This window comes from Ovis canadensis, chromosome 23 (assembly GCF_042477335.2).
Source record: "Ovis canadensis isolate MfBH-ARS-UI-01 breed Bighorn chromosome 23, ARS-UI_OviCan_v2, whole genome shotgun sequence".
Classification (NCBI taxonomy): Eukaryota; Metazoa; Chordata; class Mammalia; order Artiodactyla; family Bovidae; genus Ovis; species Ovis canadensis.
In genome coordinates, this window is record NC_091267.1 from 69527130 (window position 1) to 69541522 (window position 14393).

A 14393-nucleotide genomic window follows, 5' to 3' on the forward strand; every position below is an offset into this window, starting at 1 on the left:
AAAAAAAGAATCCTCAATATCATTACCATGACTGTAACACTCATAATGTCTTAGTATCATCAATATCAATGATCAAATTTCAACTGTCTCAAATATTTTACAGTTGAATCAGTTTAGACTCAGAATAAGAACCTAAGAAAAGTATAAATAACTGTATTTGATTGTCTCTTAAATCTCTTTCAATCCAGTCATTTGGCCTATCGATTTCTTCTATTTGGATTTTGCTAACTGCTTCCCTGTGGCGTCCTTTAACATTTTCCTGTTACGTGCTGGCTAACACTTCCAACAAACCACCACAGAGCTGCAGTGACGGTGGGCATCCCTGCTCTGTTTCTGACTTCAGTGGGATGTCTCCAGTGCTTTCCCATTAAAATTTTATTGAATGCTCTAGGAATAAATGGATACTGCATTCTGTCACACATTTTTTCCGGGGCTTCCCTGGTGGCTCAGTGGTAAAGAACTCACCTGCCAATGCAGAAGACAAAGGTTTGACTCCTGATCTGGGAAGATCCCATATGCTGCGGGGCAGCTAAGCCTGTCTGCCACTACTGAGCCCATGCTCTAGAGCCCCACGGCAGCAACCACTGAACCCACGAGCCACAACTACTGAAGACCACGTGCCCTGGAGTCCTGCTACAAGGCGGCAACGAGAGAAGTGTCAGGAAGCATTTAACAGGAGGCTTCCTGCATGCTGTTTTGGATCTGTCATGAATCCTCTGTGCCTTATTAATTCCCGAATACTCAGGAATTAAGAGGGGTGGCAAACCGCCCCCGGGGCTGAGGAACGCATGCATTTCCTTCGTTAGTTTTTCCATATGGTGGTAAGTAACTATTTACGACCCTCTTCCTTTTTATGAACCATATGGTAAAAGTGATTATTTACAACCCTCTCTCTTTGATATGGATTGCCTTATGTTTCCTTGATAATTTGTAAGTCTGGACTTTTGATCTTTATCTTTGCTGAAAAGAGCTACCTTGTAAGACAGTATATATACCCACACTATGTTGAATAAAACACCTTTGCTCCATCAGAGCTTGGGTCCCCATGTCTGTCTTTCTCTCTCTCTCCCCCCAGCTAATTCTCTGGAGAGTGAAAAGACCGTCGTGCTCACTCTCCTGCCCGGGCTTCTAAGACTGTCTTCAGAGGGCGCACGGTGCCTTCGTGAGTGACGCGAGCCCTGTATCGAGGACTTAATTGGTTTTCTGTGTAAACCAAGGAATATCAGCCTCTCTCTTTTACTTTCTTGTCGTCGACTCTGGACCACCAGGGTCCGGTCCATTAAAGGACCTCAGCAGAGAAGCCACCGTGAGAAGCCATGCAGCACAGCTAGAGCAGCCCCCGCCCAGTGCAGCCAGGGACGAGCCCGCGCAGCAGCAAAGACCCAGCGCAGCCAGGTGCAAATGAACAAAAATCCTTAAGCGCTATTCCCGCATATTAGATCATGACTTTTCCCCTCTAGATTGCTGGATTTTGTTTACTAGTATTTTTACACCAATATTCCTAACTGGAACTGGCTGGTAACTTTTTTTTTTTGTATAAACTGTCAGATTCTGGGATCAATGTCATACTTCAAAAATAAATTTGGAAGTTTTCTCTTTTGATATGGTCTTAAGTAGTTGCAGTAACTAGACTACCTGATCTTTATAGAGATTTGCTAGAATTTCTCTGCGAAGTCATCCTGGTATTTATGGAAGAGCTCTTTCATATTTTCTCTATTTCGTCAGTGGTAACTGATCTATTTAGGAGTTCTGCTTCTAGTGGAGCTGATTTTGATAAACTATTTTTCTAGAACAGTTCTGAAAGACTAAAGAAAAAATTTTTTACAGGTTAAATAATTATCAATATGGTAAAAATTCATTACAATAGACCCTTAATTATTCACAGACTAGCCTAAATGCTTCCAAAGCCAAAATATTCTATTATATTAAATGTTATACTGCATTAGATATTAAATACTCAGGGTAACATATTGTAACCAATTCAAAAAGAGAGGTAGAAAGAAAAGGAGCATTACAGAGCCAAGTTCTACTTCTATAATTATTCTGAACTCCATAAACATCTGTCTTGAAAATGTGACAAAATCTTACAAACATTTAAATGTCTACCATCCTGCCATGATGCCTCTTCCATACTATACGTAGGATCAAGACCCCAAGCTTGAAGGCAACATTGCAGTCATACTTCCAATACCTTAATGATGAAAATAAACTAAATAGTTAAATTATTTTAAATTGCTTTTTAATTTATCTTGGGACACACAAAATAAGTAGCGTAGCTGAACAGTTGCATTAAAGTGCTACGTTACTCAACACTGGGACAAACTGGCATAATATTATATATTTGACATAATTGAAAATTGACATATTCTGGAAACATGCTATTGGAAATAAATATGACTACTTATGCAATCAACTTTGCCAATAATGAGGAAGGAATCATGAGAAAACAATCTCATAAATCCAGATTGTGGGACAGTACATAAGACAGATGGTCCAGACCTGCACTGTACAATGAGACAGCCATTAGCCACATGTGTCAATTTAAAATTAATTAAAAGTAGATAAAATTGAAAGTTCAGTTCCTCAGTTGCCCTAGTCACATAAAAAATGCCACATGTGTCTAGCAGCTATTGTAGTACACTGGTGCTGTTTTAAACTTTTCAAAAAGGCAGACATAAAAGAAAAAAAGGTATAGAGAAGTTTCTAGACTAAAAAATACTAAAGAGACTGACAAAAGCAATGCATGACCCTTCCCAAATCACCGCAGATGGGGACTGCAGTCATGAAATTAAAAGACGCTTACTCCTTGGAAGAAAAGTTATGACCAACCTAGATAGCATATTGAAAAGCAGATATTACTTTGCCAAAAATGGTCCATCTAGTCAAGGCTATGGTTTTTCCAGTGGTCATGTATGGATGTGAGAGTTGGACTGTGAAGAAGGCTGAGTGCGGAAGAATTGATGCTTTTGAACTGTGGTGTTGGAGAAGACTCTTGAGAGTCCCTTGGACTGCAAGGAGATCCAACCAGTCCATCCTAAAGGAGACCAGTCCTGGGTGTTCATTGGAAGGACTGATGCTGAGGCTGAAACTCCAATACTCTGGCCACCTCATGTGAAGAGTTGACTCACTGGAAAAGACCCTGATGCTGGGAGGGATTGGGGGCAGGAGGAGAAGGGGACAACAGAGGATGTGATGGCTGGATGGCATCACTGACTCGACGGACGTGAGTTTGAGTGAACTCCGGGAGTCGGTGATGGACAGGGAGGCCTGGTGTGCTGTGATTCATGGGGTCACGGAGTTGGACACAACTGACTGACTGAACTGGGGAAAAAAAGCTATGAAGTACATTTCGGAGACAATTAAGGAAATTTTAATATAAATTGTACATTAAGGATAAGTGTGTCAATGTTAAATTTCTTAGAAGTGATAACGGCATCATGGCTATGTCAGAGAATGTCCTTATTCTTAGGAGCTACGTGCTGAAATATTTACACATGAACCATCCTGATGTTTATAACTTATTTTGTAAATGATGCTGCAAAAAACAAAAGCAGATACATACATATTGAGATAGAACAAAAACAGCAAAACATTCACAACTGATGAGCATAAGTGAATGGTATGCATGTTGGTAGTACTACAGTCAACTTTCTTCGTTTGAATTTATTTCACCTATTATTTTAGGGGAGGAAGGGATGGAATCCAACAGGAGACAGACAGGAGTTACAAAAAAGCTCTTCATGCTTCAAGTCTTTGGTTAAAGAAATATCTGTCCTACCTACTATGTAAATTAGGAGCATTCAATGTTTTATTTAGTTTGATGAATGTGACTAATTTGTAGACCAAAACCTACAGTTCAGTTCAGTCGCTCAGTCGTGTCTGAGTCTTTGCGACCCCATGAATTGTAGCACGCCAGGCCTCCCTGTCCATCACCAACTCCTGGAGTTCACTCAGACTCATGTCCATCGAGTCAGTGATGCCATCCAGTCATCTCATCCTCTGTTGTCCCCTTCTCCTCCTGCCCCCAACCCCTCCCAGCATCAGAGTCTTTTCCAATGAGTCAACTCTTCGCATGAGGTGGCCAAAGTACTGGAGTTTCAGCTTTAGCATCATTCCTTCCAAAGAAATCCCAGGGTTGATCTTCTTTGGAATGGACTGGTTGGATCTCCTTGCAGTCTAAGGGACTCTCAAGAGTCTTCTCCAACACCACAGTTCAAAAGCATCAATTCTTTCGCACTCAGCCTTCGTCACAGTCCAACTCTCACATCCATATATGACTACTGGAAAAAACATAGCCTTGACTAGATGGACCTTAGTCGGCAAAGTAATATCTCTGCTTTTCAATATGCTATCTAGGTTGGTCATAACTTTTCTTCCAAGGAGTAAGCGTCTTTTAATTTCATGGCTGCAGTCACCATCTGCAGTGATTTTGGAGCCCCCAAAAATCAAGTGTGACACTGTTTCCACTGTTTCCCCATCTATTTGCCAGGAAGTGATGGGACCAGATGCCATGATCTTCGTTTTCTGAATGTTGAGCTTTAAGCCAACTTTTTCACTCTCCTCTTTCACTTTCATCAAGAGGCTTTTTAGTTCCTCTTCACTTTCTGCCGTAAGGGTGGTGTCATCTGCATATTTGAGGGGATGTTAGAATACTGAAATATACTAATGAGCCTTAAGACTTAAACAAAACACATGAAAATACAAGTTTGATTCCAGAGTGCCCAGCATGCAAACTTCTGAAGGGGGAGACTTGATACAGCTAGCCCCCTCATGCTATTTGAAGCCATAGAAGGTACACTTAGCAAATATTGGAAAGGAAAAAATAGAAATGTTTGCCATTTTTCCAATTCAGTAAACACATTAAAAACCAAAAGTCATTTTTTTTTTTTTACAAAAATACTGCCTTCTTGGAGAAGGAAATAGCAACCCACTCCAGTGTTCTTGCCTGGAGATTGCCAGAAACGGAGGAGCCTGGTGGGCTGCCATCTATGGGGTTGCACAGAGTCGGACATGACTGAAGCGACTTAGCAGCAGCAGGAACTACCTTCTTAAAGAATCTTTTTGATTCTTAACCTTTTGAATATCATGTTCTACATCTTTTGCAATATTTCAACTCTCCCTAGAAGAGATATCTATTTCTTTAACTCTGACTCCAGTCAAATCAGGAGTTTCATAACTGTAGGATGTATGAAATCAGTAGTTATATAGCCTTTCAGTGTTAAAACCTAATGACAGAAAGTCTTTAGTCTAAGAAACCCAATATTATTTTATAACTGTGAATATATTTTTGCAATGTTTCTATTTAAATGTACTTTAAGACACAGGTTTCCATGCAGTTTCCATTCATGTTGTAAAAACAATGACATTCTGAGAACACACTACCAGTTTTAAACATTGAATAACCCCTGCAAGATCTACAGTTCAAAGCTTTTGCAGTCTTGATTGACACCTGATGGAAAAAATAAAACTGTTTTTTACAGTTTTTCAGTGTATTTATAACATCTGAAGTAAATTTAATGTACTTCTTAAAACTTTATTTTTTCCTGCTTATTTCCAACCAAAACCCAAACCCTGATATCACACTCAGCTGATGTAAACAATAGAGCATTCCTACAGTTAAGCAGCCAGACTGTTGTGCCCTTTAAGACTTCTTCATGCAAAAATCCTTAGTAATAAAGGAAAAAAATATAAAGCGGTAAACACAAGTTTATAAGTGAAATGATTTCTAAAATTTTCCAAAAGGTGTCACAACCCTGACTCATACATGCTCACACTTTCTAACTGAGTATTACCATTTCAAATTATATCACAGTTCTAGTTTAAATAAACATTCGTTATTAAAATTCCTTAACTTAACTAATGCCGCTACCATGTTAAAGGCGCTTTTTGAGGACACAACCCTGCCACTCACACATATAAAAAGAACTGATCCTATTTACCTGGCTACAAAGTCTCCTTATTCAACATGAGTTTAGGAGCCTTACAGAAAGACTGGCAGCCCCGTGGCAGTTCTGTTTTAATGCACTTGGTGTACATGCTTTCGTATAGTAGCTTTAATTTGAGGTAACACTCAGCTTTTAAAAATTTGTTTTTAATCTGCCAATACATTTACTTTATAATAAGCAAAATTTAAAAATATATATACATATATATCTTTTGGTATGCAGGATTTACTAATTTGCATAAACAACTCAGTCACCATGAAGTAGCTACTTTTGAATTTTACTTTCCTTCTCAAATAGCTCTCATATGATAGATACAAATTATAACTATTCATATTATATATGAATATATATAATTCCAAACTTTCAAAAACTTTGGAATTCTTAAGTCATCAAGCTATTATTTAAAATAATTCTTAAAATTTTTAAAACATATCCAATACTAAAGTCACATTTGGTTCCAAAGTAAAATCAATAACTAGGGTTTTTAAATAAGAGTGCCAAAAAATAGGGGGTACATTTAAAAAGAGAGAAAACTTTAAAAACTGGTAGAAAGGAAGTTCAGTATGTTAATAATCATACATTAAAATTTATGTGTCATTTTACATATTTGTCTAAAAGTGAAAAAATTTTCCAATGCAAATTTCTTCACTTTTGGGGGAAAAACAGTAAAAATGAAATGTTTAGAAGTGGCAATTAAAATAGATCAGAAAGATTAAAAACAGGTGGCAAATAAAATTAGAAGAGGGACTTCCCCCGTGGCCCAGGGGCTAAGACTCCACGCTCCCAATGCAGAGGGCCCAGGTTCATTCCCTGGTCAGGGAACTAGATCCCACTTGCCACAACTAAAGATCCTGTCAGCTGCAACTGAGACCTGGTGCAGCCAAATAAATAAGTATTAAACAAAAAGAGGGAAAAAATTTTGAAAAAAAATTAGGAGAAGAAATTTTGGGAAAAGTTTATGATGGGAACTTAAGGGTATAATGGGCTTTCCAGGTGGCGCTAGTAGTAGAGAACCTGCCTATTAATGTCAAGAGATGCAAGAGACGTGGGTTTGATCCCTGGGTCAGGAAGATTCCCCTGGAGAAGGGAATGGCAACTCACTCCAGTACTCTTGCCTGGAGAATCCAAAGGACAGAGGAGCCTGGTGGGCTACAGTCCATAGGGTCACAAAGAGTTGGACACGACTGAAGTGACTTAGCACACATACACGTAAGGTTATAATACATATTACACAGACAAAATGCAGCCAGCTACTGAATTGATTTTGAAAGTTCTTACTGAAAAGTATTAACTAGCAAAAGACAAAACATGAAAAGAGTAAATTTCATTTCAACCAAATAATAACAAATGCAAGTGACATCATTTCACTTCTAAGACCACATACATAGCCTTTCGGAATATCAGTGTCCTCGTTGCTCCCAGGGTCGTTCTCTAAGTGCTGCTTGATTTTTTCCTCTAGTCCCACAGCATCGGCTCCTTGATATTGATCAATTCTCACTTTGTTTCGAAAAAACAGAAACGTAGGTGTTGCTGATATATTGTTGGTGGCAGCTGTTCCCTAGAATTGTCAAGTTAGATAGCATTACAAATTAAAACTAATCTTAAATTACCCAGAATATTCACTTTGCATCTGTATGGAAGTTAAACATCACAAACATGAACTAAAAACGTGTAAAATAACTTACTCCTAACTGTTACTTAAAAAAGAGCTAGGCCTATTCTTAAAGGTCACAACTATATTACCCATATGTCCACAATGAAGAACAGCCCCGTATTTTTATGTTTTAAAGGCTTCATTCATTCATTCAGTAGAACAATCGGTTTCCAGTACAGAAACTGCACTTCACAAAACCAGATACTTCTCTCATAAGCACAGACTATTTCTCAAATGGAGAAACCCAGGAGGGTATTGAGATCTGTCAACATAAACCCTGCTACTAGTAAAAAGCACACGTGTGAAGCAGCAGCAGTGCCTCTGTCCGTGAAACATCCTCGTCTAGTTCTGCTCTTACAGAAATGACTAGGTCTCCCATCAAAAACACTGCCACTGGTATCTTTTCAAATTCTGCTCCAACTCCGTGATATTATAAGACTAGCCACCAAATGAAAATTAGTTAACCACTGATTCATGGTTTAAACTCTTCATGAGAAGTGTAAAGAAAACAAGTAAAATAAATATGTCCTTTTGCATATTCTAATGCCAGGAAGAGGTGTGACTATTTTAAAAAAAACCATGAAGTTTACAGAGATGTCTTCTCTAAGCCTCATAGGTTGGGGGGGGGGGGCGGGGAAAGACTGACAGTGCCATTCAAAAGAAATATACAAATGTGAGCTATACATGTAATTTAAAATTTTCTAGAATCCACAAATAAAAAAGTAAAGAGAAACAAGTGAAATTCATTTTAGCAACCTGTTTTGTAAATCCAAATATGCACTTTAACATATAGTCGATATAAAAGTTAATGATGTGTTTTACTTTTTTTTTGTTCATACTAAGCCTTCAAAATCCTATATGCATTTTACACTCACAGAACAACTCAATTTGGACTTGCCATATTTCAAGTGCTCATTTCAACTAACTACATGTGTTTACCATACAGGACAACACAGCTTCAGAAGACAGCACTTCCAGATTAGAGACACAGAATACTGATATGAGGCCAGGGCTACTGTCCAGCAGCATGTGACCAGAGTACTAAACAATGAACATGTAACACAAGAGTTTGCACCAAATCCCTGAACTGCTTACCCATGTAACATTCTAAGATTTTTGCTTTTTCAACCCAGAAATGTATCAAAGGCAAAAGCTTCAATGGAAGAAAAAAAAAAAAACAAAACACTACAGAGCTGTTCCTCAGTCAAGATTACGCTTTTGTAGTCTTCTGTGTTGCAAGAAGCCTTCAAAACCTTTTTGGCATAACCACTCTTTCATACTTACACATATGCAAACGCAGAACTGTCACACAGCCATGCCAACTAAGTAACCAGGGCAATCTACCGAACTGTGGCTCAATCAGCAACAATCAATGTTTTCAACTTTCTGTTGAGTATGCAGCTTTGGAGCTAAGGTCATAAAATGATCAATTCAAATCAAACTCTAACCAAGAATTCTCTCCCATGGCTTTTTAGCCAACCAATGTGTCAACAGTATAAGATATAATTCCAGATTTGCAAAAAAATAAAGAAATGTAAAACAGAACAGCCAAGTGACCTACTAGGTTTAACAACATACTATTAGTTTTATATCCAAAAAATATTAATATAAACAAACTCAGAAGCAATTAATATCAGACTACTTTTCTTAATACAGCCATAACAACACCTGCATTTACCACTGCAAGACAGATATCATCCTACCTCCAAATAAACAAGTACTTAGTACATAAAGAGATAAATAAAGGATGATATTAATGTGAATCTCAAGCCAATCTGTAAATTTTCAAAAAAATTTTAAAAGGGCCCTCTTGCCTTACCTGACACTGATGTACATCTACTTCCAAGAAAACTGCCTGTGGATACTTATTACTCATAGAACTGAATGCTGGGGCAATCCTTAAACACGGTCCACACCTGTGAAAAAGGTAAGAGATACTTTGTAAGTAAGATAACACCAAAGATTGTACTAATTTACACTCTAAAGATTTCAGCAATTCAAACATAAAATTAAAAAGTTCTGATCATCTTGTCTTTAGACTTTCTCTTTCCAGTGTATTATTTAGATAAATGCTTACAATAGTATCACACTACCTTAATGACTACAGATTTATATTAAGTCTTTAAGTCTAATAGTGTTATATTCCAGTTTTCTTCTCACTGAAAGAAATTAAAGGGCTAAATAAATATAGGAATATACTATACTTATTAATTGGAAAACAATACTGTCAAGATGTCAAGTCTCCTCAATTTTATATTTAAAGTCAATGTAAAATTCTAACAGGTTTTTTTGGAGAAATTAACAACTTTAAATTCTAAAATTTTTAGGGAAATATCAAGGATAGCCCAGGCAGTCTGGGGTTCAAAGCTGAAGGAATTCCATTACCAGATATTAAAAACTACCAAGAAGCTTTATAAGTTAACAGTATAAAGGATAAACAAACTCACCAACTTTAAAAAAAGGTTCAAAAGTAGACCCATCCCATACACAGTAACCTAACTTTTGAAAAAGCTGACACAGTAGTACAGTGGAGAAAGAACAGTCTTTTCAATAAACACTGCTGAGTCAAAATGGATATCCACCTGGGGGTAAAAAATGACTCCTAACTCACAACGTACACAAAAATCAATTCCAGATGGATTGTGAAAGGTAAAACAACGGTTTTAGGGTAAAAAAATACAGAGAATACTTTGAAAACCTTGAGTAAGCAAAAATTTATTTCTTAAAATACTGAAAGCACTAGAGAAAAGGGAAGAACTGATATTTGGATATACTTGATAAGCTGGAAAATATTACGCTTAAGACCTTTTGTTCATCAGGATAACATTTAAAGGGTGAAAAGACAAACCACAGACTAGTAAAAAAAAAAATGTGTAAAACGTATCAAACATACGACTTATACCTCTAACATGTAAAAAAGCACCTACAAATCAATAAGAAGACTGTTATCCAAAAGAAGAAAAGGGTTCTCTTGAATAGGACAAATGAGGTTATCCAAGCAGCCAGTAAACAAAAAAAGACTTCCTCAGTCACTAAGGAAACAAGGGATGTGCAAATTAAAACTACTCCCACTAAAACAGCTAAAACAATAAAGAAGGAAGTACTGTCAGAACTTGGAGCAAATGACCCGTTAGTGACAGTGTAGATGGGGATAACCACTTTACAGGAAAGGAAGGAAACTGAAATTACCTGTTAAAGTAAGATTTATGCCTACCAATGACCACATCCAGGGTACAAAACAGAATATCGGCATACGTTTGCATATGAAAAAACATTGGTAGAAGTAACATTTCTAATGGCCCAAAACTGGATACCACCCAAGTTCCTCTCAACAACAGAATGAGTGAACTAACTGTAGTTAATCACGCGCTGGAATACTATATAACAATGAAAACAACTGATGTAAAACCTCGTGCCAAAGCATAAATGAACCTCACAAATAACACTGAGAAAATAAGTATAGTCTATTATTCCACTTATGCACAGTTCAAATACAGGTAAAATAAATCAATGGTATTATAAATCAAGACAAGTCACTTTTGTTAGTGATAGGATAAGGGCAATGAGAGAGATTTCGAGAGGTTAGCAATGTTCCATTTGTCCAGAAGCTAAATAAACATGCATGTATATTCAGTTTGTGCAAATTCTCTGAACTGTACATTTATCCTTGTGTAGTATGTATATTTCAATGAAAGTTCCAAAAAATTAAAATTAAGAAAAATCTCAGCTTATCAGACAGGAATGCAAGGAAAAGCAGATTCTAAAGCACAAGATGTTCAAATTCACAAATGTTCAAACTCAAGCTGTGATTCTCTTTCCATTCTTAGTATTTTAATCAGCATTTTCATCTTTTGCCATCTTTAAGACTCACAGCAACAAGACAACATTAATTTCTTAAATACTAAACTTGATGCTTCTGAAAATAAATTTTTGGATCCAACAATTTTATAGGCCCTGAGACTAAATTTTAAAGGAACAAACATTTACAGTTGATGAAATCTGTCTTTAGGTTAGCAAAATACTACTGGCTTTTAATCAGTCTTAAACATTATGGATGGGAGTACACACTGGTAGATCCTTTTTGAAGGGCCGTTTGGTCATTATCTGCCAACTTTAAATGACCACAATTTAAGATTCAACCTTACTTCTAAAATTCAATCCTATCTTAACAATCAATTTCACAATAATACATATAAGGAAGTTCAATGAAACATCTGAAATAGTTTTTTTAAAATAGAAATAATCTAAATGGCAATCAACAAAAATATTTTTAAAAATTATAATATATAAAATAAGTTACGATATATGGTACAACACAAGGAAACAGAGCCAGTATTTTGTAATACCTATAAATGGAGTGTGATCTATAAAAACTGTGAATTACTGTATGGTACATTGTAACTTATGTAATACCATGTATCAACTATACTTCAACGACAACAAAAATTATGACCCATTCACACCAGGGGATAAGGATAATTTGTACTGTTCAAAAGAAAACTTAAGTCTCACAAAAAATGTTCTCTATGACCACATTTAACACACCCCTTTATATATGTATTTACATGTTATATATGTATACAAATACATACTTACAACTTAGGTGTGTCACATGATAAACTACTACTTCTGAAAAATGGGATTGGAAAGGAAGAGAAAGTTTAGGGAAGACTTTCAAAACTACCTATACTCCTGTATTCTTTGGTTTATACGAGTTATTTTCCTTTTATGACAGTGAATAAACTGATAGCAGGCGATTAAGTGTTCGCTGCATGTAAACTGCGGTCACAGAAGCACAAGCATCAAGCTGTGTCACAGAACACACCTGGCACACGCCCAGTATCAGCGTTTCTCATTCCCGAAAAAGCCTCCTTTCTGCAAAAGCATGTACTCAGAACAAGAAGGCTTATGCGAAAAACAAGACTGGTGTTAAGTCACTTAAACCCATGCAACTTTGTAAACATATTCCTACGGAAAACAGTAACTGGTACTCAGGAAATACCTGAGGCAGGAGCCGCAGACCTAGAGGCTACCCCAGGGGACATTTAAATTGTACAAAAACGATCAAATGGAAGTGCTTGCTGTATTACAGGTGCTGTGAGAATCAGATACAAGGGAGCTCGGAGCCAGCAGGGCAGCCAGCCAGGCAGGGGACAGGAGGAAGCACAAGACGAGAATGACCCCCGCTGGGGAACCAGGGGTAGGAGCTGAGGCCCAGGTTTAACTTTATTAATTTTGACTTTCTTAAACAGATCCTGAAAGCGAGCCTGCCTCTGTGGCTGAGGGCTTTTCTCCTTCCTGTTACAGGCTCTATTCCTATTCCTGCCCTTCACTACCTAAGAAAAATATTAGAATATTAACCAACACAATCTCCGTCCTTGTATGGACATCATCACTCCATTCATCAATCATGTATGAGCTAACCTGAAGCTAAACAGACTGCAAAATAATGACTGTCTTGAAAATAAATGTTCCCTTTCAAAATTTAACCTTATCTCAATCCTGTTTAATTTAGTTTGCCGTCATACAAGTTGGAACATCTTATATGATGTCTTTAGTCAAAAATCAAAATAAGTCGCAGAACACAGAAATTTACAGCAGCATACTTTCACATTATAATCACTCAAGTGAAATTACCTGCTGTTTTAATAAGGTCCTTGCTTACCACTAGCATCTAAAAGTAAACTTAAACTTCCAAAATTAGCTGAGCTCACAAACAAATCATTTCATTTCTCTGGAAAACAGGAAGGGACTAGATTTCTCAAGGACCTTTCTTATCTCCAGAACATTATGCCCCCAAAACATGCCTAAATTTCAGGACTGTACTTTTCTGACTTTGCAAAGCCCTTAATTTGAAGCCCTTAAATAGTAGATAGCAGTAAATAGTAGATAACCTCAGTACCTTTGAACTTGCAAGAGACCAGGGACCATCTAGTCCAGAGATTTAAAAAAAGAAAAAAAGGCTATTTTTCCACCTCTGAACTCTTTGATGGAAAGCTTATCTGTTAGATCCAGTATGTAAGAACTAAACTCACAAAGCTGAAACTTTAAAATTGACCTAACAGAACACAATTATTTGATAAGAGGCAAATGCCGGAAAGGAGAAGGAAATGGCTGCCCACTCCAGAAATCTTGCCTGGAGAATCCCATGGACAGAGAAGTCTGGCAGGCTACAGTCCATGGGGCTGCAAAGAGTCGGACACAACTTAGCAACTAAACCACCACCACCATCTGACGCCAGAAAAGTTAAATGACTTGATCAAGATCAGACACGTTAGTTAGTGGCAGGGCCACAACTAGAACAGTTAACTCCTGAAGCCAATCCAACATCAGTTTTCTTTGAAAACACGCTGCTGCTGCTGCTGCTGCTAAGTCGCTTCAGTCTTGTCCGACTCTGTGCGACCCCATAGACGGCAGCCCACCAGGCTCCCCCGCCCCTGGGATTCCTCAGGCAAGAACACTGGAGTGGGTTCTTCTTAGTAAGTAAGATTTGTATTTAGTCATAATACAAACAGATTCTATTTCAAGAACTTGCTATTCTTTCCCACTTGCTGAAGTAGTCAGTTCTCTATATCAAGCGGTAATGTGTACAAATACACTCAGCTGGTATATGGGTGTGGAAAATGTACGTGCTTTCTGAAGATGTATTTTAAAAGTCTACTTTCTCAGAGGCATGCCTGTTTCTAGATGTACTATATTTACTAATGGACAAGCATGGTCATAACCGATCCTATTAGGGACACAGAGTCGCTACCGTTCACTAAGCGTGTATCATATGTTATGTAATTTATAAA

The 14393-nt window shown here is 37.4% G+C and overlaps 1 protein-coding gene across 2 annotated transcripts in view; it reads right to left on the reverse strand.

The window, feature by feature from the left end:
• TXNL1 (thioredoxin like 1) overlaps positions 1–14393 on the reverse strand; it is a 35102-nt gene that overhangs the window by 14768 nt on the left and 5941 nt on the right. For both annotated transcript variants that reach the window (XM_069568603.1, XM_069568604.1), the window contains exons 2-3: positions 9419–9515; positions 7330–7503 (exon numbers count right to left, since the gene is read on the reverse strand). In XM_069568603.1, the coding sequence (XP_069424704.1) occupies positions 7330–7503; positions 9419–9515 (271 nt within the window). The remainder of the gene's footprint in view (positions 1–7329; positions 7504–9418; positions 9516–14393) is intronic.